This window comes from Lepus europaeus, chromosome 6 (assembly GCF_033115175.1).
Source record: "Lepus europaeus isolate LE1 chromosome 6, mLepTim1.pri, whole genome shotgun sequence".
NCBI lineage: Eukaryota > Metazoa > Chordata > Mammalia > Lagomorpha > Leporidae > Lepus > Lepus europaeus.
In genome coordinates, this window is record NC_084832.1 from 98,735,047 (window position 1) to 98,751,579 (window position 16,533).

The window sequence follows — 16,533 nt, forward strand, 5'->3', positions numbered from 1 at the left end:
GGATGAAGTCATTAGCTGCGGGAGTTTCTTCTCTGGCCAGTCCCTGAGGTCCTTTGAGATCGATAATTGCTCTTCACTCCCTCCGTGGCCTGAGTGTGTGAGTGCAAGGAGCTGGGAGGGATGTGCCGTGACCTGAGGAGGTAGGTGTGTCCCCTCCGGCCCAGGAGCAGGTCCTACCAGCCCAGCCCAGCCCAGCCTAGCCTAGCCCAGCCCAGCCAGAGCAGGCAGGGGAAGGCAGCTCGGGCAGCGGCAGAGCGACGGGGAGCACAGGTACGGGGGTGTCACGGATGGGCTGAACCGCAGAGGGGGCACCAGGGGCAGCAGCTCTCCTGGAGAAATGGGGGACTTGGTGGGGATGGAGATGAGGGGCCGTCCCTGGGAACCCTGTCTGAATAGAGTAAAAAGCCCAAAGGGGCTTCTGTGAGCAGGCATCTTTCCCCACGGAGGCTGAGGCAGCTGGCACGCCTCACCCTGGGTGCCCTCCTGAAGCTGGAGGCCCCCCCACTCCGAAGCCTCTCCAAGGGTCTTTCCCTCCACCCCCAGGAGGGCCCACCCCACACATACCCCACCCATCCCCCAGGGCCAGGCCCTCTGCTACTGAACCGGGAGCTAATCTGGTTAAACCCTGCTAATGGGTTCAGTGGCACAGATGGATTCTCACTGTTAATCTTCCCAGCCATCCAAGGTGGATCCAAACGGGAGCTTCTAGAAGCACTGCCTTTACCCCAAGGATTCTCCCGCAATGGAGACTTGACCGGATGGTCTGCTAGGGTGTAGCTCGTGGTGGCATGAAGGGGATGAGGATCTTTGAGATGTTGAACACAGGAATATCTGGGGGCCAGGGGGCTGTGTGTCACACCCATGAAGGTGGCGGCCTCCCTGTCACCTGTGATGTAGGGGCCTCCCCCAGGCCCTGTCTCCAGGGCTACTTCAAAGTTGAAGCTCTCAGGGGAGATGGAGGCAAAGACTGAGGGGATGGGGAAACTGACTAGTGTGTGTGAGCCTCCCCTCCTGGCCACCCAGACACACCAGAGCCCAGCCCATCTGTCTTATGCCTTGGCCTCCCCATCCTGTTGCCGGGTGCACCCCACCCACACAGAGAACTTTTACAAGTTCAGGGACATTGAAAACAAAATGCAAACCAAACAGAAGGAGACAGCAGAAAGCACAGGGCTGAAGCCAGTGGTGCACATGAAGTTCAAAGTGAGGTCATTGTGTCCAGAGGCCTCCAGCAGATCTGTCCCCAAGAGGCCGGCCCTGCCAGGCCCACAGGGAGAGGGTGAGACCGACGCGGGCCACAGGTCGGGGGGGGCCCAGCCTGTCTCAGCGGCTTCTCTGGGTTGGGACTTTGTTTCCTGTTTTTCCAGCTCTTGAAAACAGGGTAGAGGGAAATAGGCAGGTGGCAAGGTGACATCCGGTCACACATCTGGGAAAGCTAATTAGCAGGCTGGAGACCAGGTTGGCTTCCTTGGCTTGTCCCAGGAAAATGTGGAGAGGGATGCGGTCAGCATCCCCTGGGAGGGAGAAGATGTGGCTGTCGGTGATGTTGGAAACGCAGGAAGAGACAGGCTCAGGTGCAGGAGGGGAGGGAGCGGCGGCAGCAGGAATGTTGGCTGGAGGAAAGGCGGCAGGTCCGGGCAGGGAGAAGGGAGGAGGGAGGCAGGCAATAAGACAGGTACCTGGGCCTGGCTGGCCTGCCCTGCCTGGGAAGAAAAGTGGCCCCGGGCCACAGGGAGGCCTCCTCCTGGCCCTCTGACCCCGTGTCACTTGCGCCTCCGCATTGCGCCTGCCCCTCTGAACGGGGAAGCTGATGAGCAGGATTCATTCGGGCGCCCCGAGAAGCTGCAGGTGGAACTCTTCCCAGAGCCTCTAGGGTGAGCTAAGCTTCTGCCCAAGGCTTCACATATTTGGATCTGTTTGAGGCCCTGAAGATGCAGATATGAGGGGATTTTTATAATTTTAAAAAAATATTTATGTATTTTAAAGGCAGAGTTACAGAGGGTGAGACAGGGGTGGGGGTGGGAGAGAGAGATCTTCCATCCGCTGGTTCACTCCTCAAATGGCTGTAGTGACCGGGGCTGGGCCAGACCGAAGCCAGGAGCCTGGAACTCCATCTGGGTCTCCTAGGTGGGTGGCAGCAGCCCATGTACTTGTGCCATCTTCTGCTGCCTTCCCAGGTTCATTAGCAAGGAGCTGAATTGGAAGTGAGGCAGCTGGGACTTGAACCAGTGATCTGGTATGGGATGCTGGCATTGCAAGTGGCAGCTTAAACCGCTGTGCCACAGAGCCGGCCCTGGGTCCTTTATAACTGAGTCTGTGTGGAAAGGGTGCAGCAGGGGCAAGGTTGCCTGAACACAGAGGCAGAAGGAGAAGTCTTAACTAATTTAGCTAGAGGATTAGAACTCACACTGAAGGGGCATTTCTTGTGTCTGGGGTGAAACCTTGAGTGACCATGAGCATCTCCAATGAGGTTGCAGGGGCTGGCAGCAGCTAAGCCGCACCCAGGACACCTGCACCCCTTATCAGAGTGCCCGTTCTTGTCCTGCCTCTTCTGCTTTCCACCCCGCTTCCTACTACAGTACTACTGTACTGTACTACTATAGGTACTTCCTACAAGTACCTAAGTCCTACTGTACTGTACTACTATAGGTACTTCCTACAAGTACCTAAGTCCTTCCAACCCAGGTGGGAGACCCAGATGGAGTTCTGGCTCCTGGGTTCCACCTGGCCCAGCCCTGGCTGTTGGGAGCAATCTGGAGAGTGAATCAACAGGTGGAAGATCTCTGTCTGTCTCTGTCTCTCTGTCTTCCAAAATAAAATAGAAATAGGTAAATATAAATGTTCAAAAATCAGTATTAGGGTCCAGTGTTGTGGTGCAATTGGTAAAACTGCCGCCCAGACACCGGCATCCCATATGGGCGCTGGTTTGTGTCCTCACTTCTGCACTTCCAATCCAGCTCTCCTGTTAATGCGCCTGGGAAAGCAGCAGAGGAGGTCCCAAGTCCATTGGCCCCTGCATCCACGTGCGAGACATGGAAGAAGTTCCTGGCTTCAGCCTGGCCCAACCTTGGCCGTTGCAGCCATCTGGGGAGTAAACCAGTAGATGAAAGATCTCTCTTTCTGTCTCTCCCTCTCTCTCTAACTCTTTCATATAAATAAATATTTAAAATAACAATAATGATAATAAACACAGTGAGGTTAGGGCTTCCCAGAGCTGATCTTCAGGGGTAAGGAGGATGGAGAGATCCCAGAATCCTTCTTTTCAATTTCCTGCCCTCGGGAATTGGGGTCCAAGGAGACAGAAGGATGGGAATGACTAAAAAGCCTTCCCTCGGTGCATGGGGGGGCGCAGGGGTGGGGAAGCGTGGGGAGGAGGCGCACAGAGGCGGGACCAAGAGGAAGAATTTTTCTCCCCCTTCCTGACCCGCCACTCTCCCGGTCCTTTCTCCTTGGCTCCTGTCTGCCCTGTGGCCTCTTGCCAAGGGGGAGGCAACCACGGGCAGGGTGTGTGGATGAGTGAGGGAATGATCATGAGCTCGCCTCCTGCCCACTTTTACTCCCTTGTTCTTACTTCCTGCCTGCGGCAGAAAAGCCCTGCCCCCCTGGCTTATCTCAGCCAAGAGCAGAGCCCAGCCCAGCTCAGAGGGCAATGGTTCAGGTCCTGGAGACCCAGGAGAGGTGAGCAACCTGGCGCCCGCGGGTGTGCACATGGGTGGCTGGAGGGTGGCTGCAGGCCCCGGGGTGCAGGTCAGGGGCGCTGGCTGATGTGGAGCGAGCTGGCGCTGGGTGCCTCAGTGTGGATGGTGTTGTCGGCCCCTCCTGCCCTGAGGTTCCGATCCACTGGTGCACATCTGTCTGGTTCTGTAGGTCTGTGTGTGCAAAAGGAGATCATCTCCTTCTCTTTCTCCTCCGGCCTGACACTGCACAGACGTGTGTTCTACGGGCTGCGTGCACATCTTGGCGTGTACCACACTCACAAGCTGTGTGCACAACTCCCAGTGTGCCCTCACCACTGCGTGCCTTTGTGTAGTGGTGTGCGTGACGTTACTGAGCCTGCGAGGGCTCCCATGCCTCCTTCTCCCTGGTGAACTGAAGACCCTAGTGTTCGCTCTCTCCTAAGGCAGCTGCTGTTGCTTTGATTCCTGCTTTAACAGCCTGACCTCTTCCTCAAGGCAGGACTGGGAGTGAGGGTCTGGGCTGCCCCTCCCCCACACCAACTCACCCCCTCCTCCCCTTCCGTTTCCTGTTTGCCTCCTCTTTGGCAGTTTTTCCATCTTTGCCATCTGGCCTGGCACTGGGCCCACTCAGCTCCATGGATGGGAGCCCCAGGGCTCAGGGAAGCAGAGGAACGGGGGGGGTGGGGAGGACCAAGGGCAGGGGCCTGGAAGCTCTCAGTGCTTAGCTGGGGCCGTTTTGTGCGGTCCTAGCAGAAAGAAGTGGGATTTCTGACAACTCAGCTCCACTCTAAAGCAGCCCAAGGACTTCTCCCCTTGGGAACAGAGTAAGAGCATTGCCACGTCCATTGCTGAAGGACCCCCGGCTTTACCTTTCGGCAGCAGCTCACTTAGTCCCGCTTGGTTTGTTTCACATTGCAATTTGTATATTAGAAAAAACATTTTTCTTTTTTTCTTTATTTGAAAAGCAGAGAGACAGACACAGAGAGATCTCCCATTGGCTGGTTCACTTCCTAAATGCTTGCAACAGCTGAGCCCAGGCTAGGCTGAGGCCAGGAGCCAGGAACTCCAACCAGGTCTACCATGACCTGCTGTCTCCCAGGCGTGCATTTGCAGGGAGCTGGGATTGGAAGCTCAGTTTGGTCTCAATCCCAGGCACCCCAATGTGGGATGTGGCATCCCAAGCAGAGTCTTAACCATTGCACTGAACGCCTGCCTCCTGTGATATTTTCAAAATGAGTTAGCTGTCTGTTTACCTATCTGAAAGTCAGAGTGACAAAGGGAAAAACAGGGAGAGAGAGAGAGAGAGAGAGAGAGAGAGAGAGAGAGATCTTCATCTGCTGGTTCACTCCCCAAATGCCCCCAACAGCTATGACTGGGCTAGCCCGAAGTCAGGCACCAGGAACTCCACGTGGGTCTCCCACATGGGTGTCAGGGACTTGGGCCATACTGCCATTGTCTGCTGTTTCCCAGGTGCATTACCGGGAAGCTGGATCAGAAGGAGGCTGGACTCAATCCCAGGCACCCTGATGTAGGATGCGGGCGTCCCAAGTGGCGCTTCATCTGCTGTGGCCACACCTCCCCCTTGTAATCACCTTTTTAACAGGCAGACTTCTTTTCCAAGAATCCCTCCGTCCACTCATTCAGTCTGTGCATCCCAAGTGTAAGCAGCCACTGCTCCTATGAGTAATGGTTAAGAACGATGGACTGTCAGTGTGATGACAGTGTAAATTGTTATTGAAATCTTCATGCAAGCTGTTTTTAAACAGCTCTTTCAAGGTATAAGGTCTTTGACTAGTCAGGACTGTGCTAAGAACGGGTTATGTGACTGCAGGGACACAGTGGCTGTTGTAACAGGATGGCAAGGTGGGCTAACGCACCTGTGTGTGTTGGGGTGGGGGCACAAGTTTCCCACCAGGCACCCAGTTGAGTATCATTTGGGACCTGCTAGTGCAGACTGAAGTGTGAGAGCCTGCAGGATGCAGTCCCCGCTCCAAAACCTCCCCATCCAGTAGGGGAGATGGAGCAAATATACACGAAACAACTGAAGGGTTCAAACTGAGTGCTTAAGAACTCAAGGGGAGGCTGGCGCCGCGGCTCACTTGGCTAATCCTCCGCCTGCGGCGCCAGCATGCCAGGTTCTAGTCCCGGTTGGGGCGCTGGATTCTGTCCCAGTTGCTCCTCTTCTAGTTCAGCTCTCTGCTGTGGCCTGGGAGGGCAGCGGAGCATGGCCCAAGTGCTTGGGCCCTGCACCTGCATGGGAGACCAGGAGAAGCACCTGGCTCTTAGCTTCCGATCGGCGCAGTGCCTGCCATTGTGGCCATTTGGGGGGTGAACCAATAGCAGGAAGACCTTTCTCTCTGTCTCCCTCTCTCACTGTCTAACTCTGCCTGTCAAAAAAAAAAAAAAAAAAGGAACTCAAGGGGAAGTCATAAGAGGGCATATTTGTGTGCATGGAAAGGTACTGATCTGCAAGTAGGAGATAGAAGTGGGTTGGTAGAAAGTATGTGTTGGGACCAGTGCTGTGGCATAGTAGGTAAAGCTGTCGCTTGCAATGCTGGCATCCCATATGGGCGCCAGTTCAAGTCCTGGATGCTCCATTTCTGATCCAGCTCCTTGCTGTGGCCTGGGAAAGCAGTAGAAGATGGCCCAAGTCCACATGGGAGACCCGAAGGAAGCTTCTGCCTCCTGGCTTTGGATCAGTGCAACTCCAGGCTGTTGTGGCCATCTGGGGAGTAAACCATCAATGGAAGACTCTCTCTCTCTCTCTCTCTGCATTTCTGTAACTCTGCCTTTCAAGTAAATAAATAAATAAATCTTAAAAAGTCTGTGTTTTGCATGGACGTCTGGCCTAAGTGATTAAGATGCCACGTCCCACGTCAGAGTTTGTGGGTTCATTACCGATGACTCTGACTCCTGACTGCAACTTTCTGGTAATGCAGACCCTGGGAGCTGTAGTGATGGCTCAGGTAGGAGAGTTCCTGCCATGCATGTGGGACACCTGGACACCATGCTTAGATTCTGGCTTCGGCCTGGCCCAGTCCAGGCAGCTGTGAGCATTTGAGAGTCAACCATCAGATGGCAACTCTGTCCCTCTCTCTCTGCCTTTCAAACAAACAACAAAACCCAGCACTCACTTGTGATAAAACCCATTCTCAGCAAGCAGGAACTTCTTGAACCTGTAAAAGGGTATCTACAAAATAAGAAAAAAAAAGTATCTGCTTCAGTTGCACGAAAGAGGAAGTAGGGGCTGGCATTGTGGCACAGTAAGCCAAGTGCAATGAGGTGGGGTGCAATGCCAGCACCCCCCATCAGAGTGCCGGGAAGGATCCCGGCTGCTCCACTTCCCATCCAACTCCTTGCTAAAGCACCTGGGAAAGCAGCAGAAGATGGCCCAAGTGCTTGGGCCCCTGCCACCCACATGGGAGACCTGGATAGAGTTTCAGGCTCCTGGTTTTGGCCTGGGCCAGACCTGGCAATTGTGGCCATTTTCAGGGGTAGCGGTGGTGTGTGTGTGATCTCTCTCTGTCTCCTTTCTCTTTCACTCTCCCCTTCAAATAAGTAAATCTTAAAGAAAAAAAAAAAAAAAAAGGAAGTAAAATAACTGCAGGCACAGATTTCTTATAGGCAACTGTAAAAGAGCAGGTGCTCTGTCCAGCTCCCGTGCACACAGTTCACCATGCACTCTGTGGCAAACAGCAGGGTACGGCTCGAACTTTGGAGCCTGGCGGTCTTGGGTTTGGCCCTGGACTTCATTGCTCCTTGGCGAGCTCTTTAGCTTGCTTCCTTTCCTCTAAAAACGAGGACAAACACCCACCTGTTTGAAGCTTAGAGACAAAGTCTATAAAACAGCCTAGGACACAGGGACGGGGCAGTAAGTGACGGCTGTGTATTCCTTCTCACTCAGCATTTATTGAAGTAGGTGCTGGGGGAATGCAAATGCCACAGTCCACGGCCCCGCCCTCCAGGAGCTCACAGACTCCTGGGAAAGGCGGCCTGAGAGCAGCTGATCCCCGCACACACGAAGGAACAGCTTGGAGGAAGCTGTGCACTGCCCTGGGGCCGGGGAGGGGGTCAGGAGAGGCTGCAGAGAAAGGCACGCAGAGGAGTGGAACAGCGAGTGTGAAGGCAGAATCCTGAACACCCTAAGGTATGTGCAGACTCAGGCCGAGTCTGCTGTGACTGGAGCCAGGGAGCCTGCTTTTATTTGCTTTTCAGCATGATTTTAAGACCCATTGCGGGGGACCTTCATGTCTCGGACACGGATTCCAAGGGCCCTCCGCAGATAGCATGCACGCTGAAGTCTCTTGTATAAGGTGGCCTGGTGCTTGCACATAACTCACCCACATCCTGCCGTATACTTTAAGCCATCCTTTTATTACTTGGGATACCTAATACAAGGTAAATGCTGTGTGGATCGTTGTTGGATTGTATTGTTTAGGGAATAATGACGGGTAGAAAGCCTGTCCGTGTTCAGCACAGGCACAGTTTTTTGCCAAATGTCTGTGATCCCCAGTTGGGTGAATCTGCGAATGGGGAACTTGTGGATTCAGAGGGCCAACTGTATTTGTGTTGCTGACGCTGGTGTTTTGCGGAGGAGATGTTTCTTCCCTTTAATTGTCCTACTGTACCTCTTGCAAATCTCAAACTGCTGGTTGCGGTGGTTGGAGGAACAAACCAAAAACCCACAAGAAAAACTGTTGCCAGTCAGGTTTACATGCAAGAATTCCAAGAGTGCCTTTAGAAAGGAATAGCAGTGTGTCTAGGGGTAATGGCTCAGGGCCTCTGACAGCTTCTCTCCCTGATGGCCTCTAGCCACAACCTTCAAGCAGCGTGACTCTATTAGCCAAAACGTGGAAACAGCCCTGTGTCCCCTGACAGACGAATGGAGAAGCAAAATGTGCTTTATACATGAATGGGATATTGTCTTTTTTTATTAATTAATCATTTTACATTTTATTTTTAAAATATTTTTATTTCCTTGGACTAGAGTGACAGACAGAAAGGGAGAGACAGAGACAGAAAAGAGAGCTTCCACCTGCTGGTTCACTACCCAAATGGTCATCACAGCAGGGGCTGGGCCAAGCAGAAGCCAGGAGTCTGTTACTCCACCTGTCTCCCATGTGGGCGCAGGGGCCAAGTACTCCGGCCATCTTCCACTGTTTTCCTGGGCACATTAGCAGGGAGCTGGATCAGAACCGGAGCAGTTGAACTCAAACTGGTGCTGTGATATGGGGTGCTGGGCCATAGTGGCAGCTTAACCTGCTGTGCCACAATGCCAGCCCCAATTAATTTGTTTAATTTGAAAGGCAGACAGACAGACAGAGATCTCCCACCCACTGGTTGACTCCCCAGGTGCTGTCAACAGCATTTGGGCGGCTGGGAACCAATCAGTTGAGCTGTCACCTCCTACCTCCCAGGATGTGCAATAGCAGGAAGCTGAAACTGGAATGGAGTTCAGACTCAAGCCCCAACCCTCTGATGGGGGATGTGGGCGTCCCAAGCAGTGTCTCCAGCATTGCACCGAATGCTGCCCCTGAATACGTTTTGTAGCTATGAAAAGAATAAAATTCTGTTCCATGCCACAGACATGGATGGGCCCTAGAAGCACCATACTAAGCACAATAAGGACCACACAAAAGGACAAATATTGTACACTTCCCATGAGGCATCTGGACTAGGCAAACTCAGAGACAGAAAGTACTTGGGCTGGGCTGACAAGGTGGGGTGGGGTGAGCAGTGTTGATTCAAGGGTATACAGTTGTTTGGGATAATGAAAAAGTTCTATTTTTGGAAACTATTACCGTGGTGATTATGCAACAGTGTGAATGTATTTAATGACACCGAATTACTACACTTAAGAATGGTAATTGGAGGGCAGGCATTGTCGTGCAGCAGGTAAAGCTGTCCCTTGCTACCATAGCATCCCATACTGGAGTGCAGGTTCGAGTCCCCGCTGCTCTGCTTCTGATAACAGCTCCCTGCTAACATGCCTGGGAGGAGAGTGGAAGAGGGTCCAAGTGCTTGGGTGCCTGCCACCCATGTGGGAGACCTGGATGGAGTTCTTGGCTCTTGGCTTCGGCCTAGCCTGGCCCTGGCTGTGCAGCCATTTGGGAAATGAACCAGTGGATGGATGATTTTTCTGTCTCTGTCACTCTCTACCTTTAAAATATATTCTTATAAAATCTTTTTAAAAATGGTGTTTTCGTTGTGTGTACTGTGCTCCACATACGAACAACAGATAACATCACGGGCTGCACTGGAGGGGTAGCTTCTGTGGCCTTGCTGGGCTGAGGAAGGTGTCGTCTTCAAACCACGTCCTGTCCTCTGTCTCCTGTACTGCTTAGTCATATCCTTTGTCTGCCAACTTAAAAAATATTTATTTACTTGAGAGGTAGACAGACACACTGACAGAACTCCCATCAGCTAGTTCACCCCCGACCCCTCAATGCTTGCAACAGCTGGGAAGGCAAATCTAGGAGCCAGGAACTCAATATAGGTCTCTCTGTCTCTCTCTCTCTCCTTAAAAAGTTTTGATTTGAGAGAAAAAGAGAGAGAGAGAGAGATATCTCCCATCTGCTGGTTCAGTCCCCAGATGCCTGTAGCAACAGGGGCTGAGTCAGGCCAAAGCCAGCCAGGAGCTGGGAACTCAACCCAGGTCTCCCATGGGTGGCAGGGGCTCAAGTACTTAAGCCATCACCTGCTGCCTCTCAGAGTCCACATTAGCAGGAAGCTGGAATCAGGAGCCAGAGGCAGGAACTGAACTAGGCACTGCAAGGTGGGACACAAGCACTGTTACTAGTGGCTTAAGCACTAGGCTAACCACTCACCCATCTGCCAACTTTTGCCTGAGGACTGTGGCTACCACGCTCTCTCACTGGGAACCTCGTCAATACCTTCGTGGTCCTACTTCCTCACCTCCCTCCACCCTCTCTGGGTCTAGGTTCCCCATGGAAAATTTATTTATTTGGAAGTCAGAGTTACAGAGAGAGGAGAGGCAGAAAGAGAGAGAGGTCTTCCATCCGCTGGTTCACTCTCCAATTGGCCGCAATGACTGGAGCTGCGACGATCCTAAGCCAGGAGCCAGGAGCTTCTCTGGGTCTTCCCACGTAGGTGCAGGGGCCCAAGGACTTGGGCCATCTTCTGCTGCTTTCCCAGGCCACAGCAGAGAGCTGGATCAGAAGTGGAAAAGCCAGGACTCGAACCAGCGCCCATATGGGATGCCAGCACTGCAGGCAGCTTTACTCACTACGCCACAGCGCCAGCCCCTTAGGGTCCCCTTTCAACCCTCGTTATCAAGCCATCATCTCCCCTCAACACAGAACCCCTCTCTGGGAAGCTCTCTAGTTAGAACCTCTAGGGAAGCACCTGGAAAAGGTCAACCCACAGACCCTCCCCCCGCCTGGCAAGGCTGCACGGTCAAGGTCACTCTGATGTGGCCTGCCCGAGGCTGGGGTGCAGTCAGCCCAGACAAGCACTCTTACATTATTCCCATTTTATAGATGAAGAAGTGGGATTAGATCAAACGATCAAGCTGGCCCAGGCTGCTGTGACCACAAACCCAGGCCACCCAGGAGCAAGGGTGGATGTGATGAGTGAGGCTGGGCTTCTGTACTGTACTCAGGAGTTTGAACTTTATTCTTTAGATAACGGGGAGCCAGCCGAGCACCAGGGCCAGGGGAGTGCTCCACGGTACTTCTTCTTGTCTTCTCCTTTTTTAAAAGATTTATTTATTTGAAAGGCAGAGCAACAGAAAGAGGGAGGGAGGGGGAGAGAGAGAGAGAGAGAGAGAGAGAGAGAGAGAGAGAGAGAGAAAGGTCTTCCATCTCCTGGTTCACACCCCAGGTGCCTGCCATGGCCAAGGCCGGGCAAGGCTGAAGCCAGGGGTGCTGAACTCCATCTGGGTCTCCCATGTGGATGACAGGAACCTGTACTTGTTTTTTGTTTTTTGTTTTTTTTTTTTTAATTTTTGACAGGCAGAGTGGACAGTGAAAGAGAGACAGAGAGAAAGGTCTTCCTTTGCCATTGGTTCACCCTCCAATGGCCGCCGCGGTTGGCGCGCTGCGGCCAGTGCACCGCGCTGATCCGAAGGCAGGAGCCAGGTACTTCTCCTGGTCTCCCATGGGGTGCAGGGCCCAAGGACTTGGGCCATCCTCCACTGCACTCCTGGACCATAGCAGAGAGCTGGCCTGGAAAAGAGGTAACCGGGATAGAATCCGGCACCCTAACCGGGACTAGAACCTGGTGTGCCGGCACCGTTAGGCAGAGGATTAGCCTGTTGAGCCACGGCGCCGGCAGAAACCTGTACTTGTGCCATCATCATCTGCCTCCCAGGTGCATTATCAGGATATTGGATCAGAAACAGAGTAGCTGGGACTCAAACCAGGCACTGTGATATAGGATCCCAGATATAGGATCCCACTGGGATACGGGCATCCCAAGCAGTGGCTCAACCCCGTTGCATCACAACCTCTGCCCCAGGAGAGCCAATATTTATTTATTTATTTATTTATTTATTAAAATCTAGTTGAAAAGCAGAATGACAGAAAGAGAAGGGGAGAGAGAAAGACTCTGACCTTCTGTTGGCTGGTTTATTCCCCAAATGGCTGCAACAGCCACATCTGGGTCAAGCAGAAGCTAGAAGCCAGGAACTCCACCCTGATCTCTCACACGGGTGGCAGAGGCCCATCTACTTGGGCCATCTTCCACTGCCTTTCCAGGTGCATTAGCAAGAGGCTGGATTTGAAGTGGAGCAGCCAGGAATGGAACTGGCACTCTGATATGGGATAAGAGCACTGCAAGTGGTTGGCTTAACCTGCTTAACCACAACAGTCCCACAGCCAACATTTAACCCCAGGCAGAACCAGTACTGTGGCGTGGCTGGTAAAGCCACCATCTGTGGTGCCCGCATCCCATATGGGCGCTGGTTCGAGTCCCGGCTGCTCCTCTTCTGATCCAGCTCCCTGCTAATGTGCCTGGGAAAGCAGTGGAGGATGGACCAAGTGCTTGGGCCCCTGCACCTATATGGAGACCCGGAAGAAGCTCCTCACTTCTGGCTTCAGATCAACCCAGCTCTGGCCATTGCAGCCATTTGGGGAATGAACCAGCAGATGGAAGACACCCCCCCACCCCTTCCTCTCCCTCTCTCTCTGTAACTCTTTCACAAATAAATAAGTACATCTTTAAAGCCAGGCAGGGGCAGGCGGTTACCCAAGCACTTAACATGCCCATGTTCCACACTGGACTCCCTGGGTTTGGTTCCTGGCTCCGGCTCCTGACTCCAGCTTCCCACCAATGCAGACCCTGGGAGGCCCCAGTGATGACTTGAGTCCCTGCCACCCACATGGGAGACCTGGGTTGAATCTCGGCTCCTGGCATTTGCTAAGTGAACCCTGCTCTCTCTGCCTCTCACATTATTTTAATAAACAAAACAGACAGCCTCTAGAATCGGTGTATTTAGCCTTGTGCTATTTAGTTGTGCTACGGGGAAGTTATTTTGGCCAGATGGTAGGCGATGAAAAACCTGAGCCTAAGAAAAAGCTTCAGGTCGTCAGGCAGGTCAGGGAGACAAACGTGTGTTATGTCTGTGGCCCTGTCCCCGCCTAACTCTGACTCCTGGTTTGCTTTCCTCCTCCAGGTCTTCACTGCTGATGACGCTGTGACCAAGGCGTCCCAGCCCGGGCGGCGGCCGGCCCCTGCTGCCACAGCCCACCTCTCCATGCCCTGCCCCTGCCGCCTTTGGGACCCTCTCGCCGCGGCCTGCAGACCCTCCTGCTGGAGGTGAATGTGATGCCGGGCCCTTGGTGCACCCCATGACGCCCCCAGCCTAGCTCCCCTTCCCACCTGGGCAGGATGTTGGCCAACTCCTCCGCCAACACTTCTGCCAACAGCTCGGCACCTCCGTGCCCTGACTACCGGCCCACTCACCGCCTGCACCTGGTGGTCTACAGCCTGGTCCTGGCAGCCGGGTTCCCCCTCAACGCCCTGGCCCTCTGGGTCTTCCTGCGCGCGCTGCGCGTGCACTCGGTAGTGAGCATATACATGTGCAACCTGGCGGCCAGCGACCTGCTCTTCACCCTCTCGCTGCCCGTGCGCCTCTCCTACTACGCGCTGCACTACTGGCCCTTCCCTGATCTGCTGTGCCAGACAGCGGGCGCTATCTTCCAGATGAACATGTACGGCAGCTGCATCTTCCTGATGCTCATCAACGTGGACCGCTACGCCGCCATCGTGCACCCGCTGCGGCTGCGCCACCTGCGGCGGCCCCGCGTGGCGCGCCTGCTGTGCCTGGGCGTGTGGGTGCTCATCCTGGTGTTCGCCGTGCCCGCCGCCCGCGTGCACAGGCCTTCGCGCTGCACCTACCAGGGCCACGAGGTGCGCCTGTGCTTCGAGAGCTTCAGCGACGAGCTGTGGAAAGGCAGGCTGCTGCCGCTCGTGCTGCTGGCCGAGGCGCTGGGCTTCGGGCTGCCGCTCGTCGCCGTGGCGTACTCGTCGGGCCGGGTCTTCTGCACGCTGGCGCGGCCCGACTCCACGCGCAGCCAGCGGCGACGGAAGACCGTGCGCCTCCTGCTGGCCAACCTCGTCATCTTCCTGCTGTGCTTCGTGCCCTACAACACCACGCTGGCCGTCTACGGGCTGCTGCGGAGCCACCTGGTGGTGGCCAGCCAGGCGGCCCGCGATCAGGTGCGCGGGGTGCTCATGGTGATGGTGCTGCTGGCCGGCGCCAACTGCGTGCTGGACCCGCTGGTGTACTACTTCAGCGCCGAGGGTTTTCGCAACACCCTGCGCGGTCTGCGCACTCAGCGCAGTGCGAGGACCTTGGCCACCAACGGGGATCGAGGGGCGCTCGCTGAACGGCCTTCAGAGATCCACATCACCAGGCTGGATGCCACCAGTCAGGGGCTTCTCCAGCCGTCCGGCCCCGGGGCGCCCCTCACCCAGTGTCCCCAGGATTCAGCCCTCTGAAAGGACAATGCATCTTATTGCAGGCCGCCCGGCCCCCAGCGCCCTGGGTGCAGGCTGGCAGTCTGTGCACGTGGACCTGGCACTTGGACTTCCGGTCCCAACGTCAGCTCATGAATGCAGAAACACCTCGGTGTGGAAGCTCAAGGGCCCCAGGGAAGGAAGAGTGCTGCTGAGATGGCTTCTTTCAGCGGGGCTACAGAGCCGCGGAGGACCCCTTCTCCCATTGGAGGGAAACAGAACCTTGAGCCAGCCGCTGGCTAAGAGCTGGCAGGCAGAATAGAAAATGGGGACCTCGGAGTTGGATGGCTGGAGGGTCTGAGAGCTGAAGGGCCTCCCGGCTTTGGCACCAAGCTCCCGAGGGGTTCTTTCCTTTGCTCCGGGCCAACCCGAGAGCCAGGGTGGCCACCCGCTCTCCATTCCACCTAGGCTTCCTGTGCTCAGCGTTGAGCAACACACCAGGGTTTGTTTGACGTGGACAGGATCGTGTTCCCTTTTTCTTAGGGACTTGTAACAATTTAGGCCTGACACCCAACACGGGGACTTGGGCCAGAGCTTCCCCCCAAATCCTATCCCTGCTCCCTCTTCTAGGTCGTCCATTCTGGCACCACCACCCTTTCAGGGCTTCTCAACTCTGGGTTCTTAATTTTCCCTCTCTTCCTCTTCACCTGCTTTGTCCAGAGTAAAGAGAAATTTTTTGGTACTAAAGCATCAGAACTCAAAATTTTTGGTCTCAGACCCTTTTAACAGTCTTAAAACTGAGAATCCCAGATAGCTTTCGCTTATTCTTTGTTCTTTGAGTGCTTAGCCATATTAGATACGAAACGGGTACTTAGAACACAGAAATACACAAACGCACGTTCCAATAACTATGAGAGCAACAAAGCCATCACACCCCGTGAAGCCTCTGGAAGGCTCCACTTGTGAGGAGTGAGGATGAAGGGACACGTGACCCGGTAGCTGTGACCTCAGGGGCTTCATCAAAGAGTTGGTCTCTGGATTAAGCTTTGAGAACCACTTGCCTTAGTGTTCCAGCTCATGTCCAACTTCTCCCAGGCCATTGCAGACATTTGCAGTCTTCATTTGTGTGGGGAGAGGGTAGTGTTCAGCAAAGTGAGTGCTAATCAGAGGCCCTAAGGCCTGGGGTTTCCTGAGCGCTGCTGGGGCTGGCACACCCAGGGGAACACTACCTATGAGCCCTGGGGACGGGGTGAAACTAGGAGGGGAGGGAGGGGGCCTCTCTGCCACAGCCAGGAGACAGCTCACAGGGAAGTAAGGGGGAGACGACGGGAGCACAGGAACAGCTGGGCTGTTCCTGGCGAGCTGGAGGCAAGGGAACCAGGCCATCTACTGTTTCCTTTCCTCCTCACCCAAGTGGGGCGCTGGGAGGGGCTGTAGAGCTGCGGCTTCAACACCTTCCGATTCTGACGGTGGTGAGGGCACTTGTTGCTGCACACCGGTCCTGTGTGCATTTCTTCTCCTGTCTCTCAATGCTGTATGTTTTTCCTCTCTGTGTTTTAGTTCAGAATAAGCCGTGTGTGTGTGTGTGTGTGTGTGCACGCGCCTGTGTGTTTCTGGGAGTGCCACAGTTGGAGATTTACTGGGGTAAAACGACCCCTGGTGGCTAAACCCAGGAACTGACCCAGATTCCTCAGAAGTAACCTCCCAGCTGGGTCCTTTCTCACCTGGGTGGAAGTTAGAGGCCTGGGCCAGGCCCTTAACTCGCCCTGCACTAGAAAGAGGCCTGGTGGGTCGCACCTGCTCCATCCTGCTTCATCCTCAGGGGTCAAGACCAGTGCTCTTTCTACCCTGAGAACACCAATGGTTTCAGATCATGGTGGTCCCAACTCTCAGCACTTTGCCCTATCCAAACTGAACTGAACACAATTTTCCAAAA

At 54.4% G+C, this 16,533-nt stretch overlaps 1 protein-coding gene across 1 annotated transcript; it reads left to right on the forward strand.

Annotated features, from left to right (window-relative positions):
* Window positions 1-235: 235 nt before the first annotated feature.
* LPAR5 (lysophosphatidic acid receptor 5) lies at window positions 236-15,835 on the forward strand. The gene is made up of 2 exons (XM_062195446.1): window positions 236-270; window positions 13,312-15,835. The coding sequence occupies exon 2, from the start codon at window positions 13,527-13,529 to the stop codon at window positions 14,637-14,639; it is 1,113 nt and encodes a 370-aa protein (XP_062051430.1). The 5' UTR covers window positions 236-270; window positions 13,312-13,526; the 3' UTR covers window positions 14,640-15,835.
* Window positions 15,836-16,533: the final 698 nt, after the last annotated feature.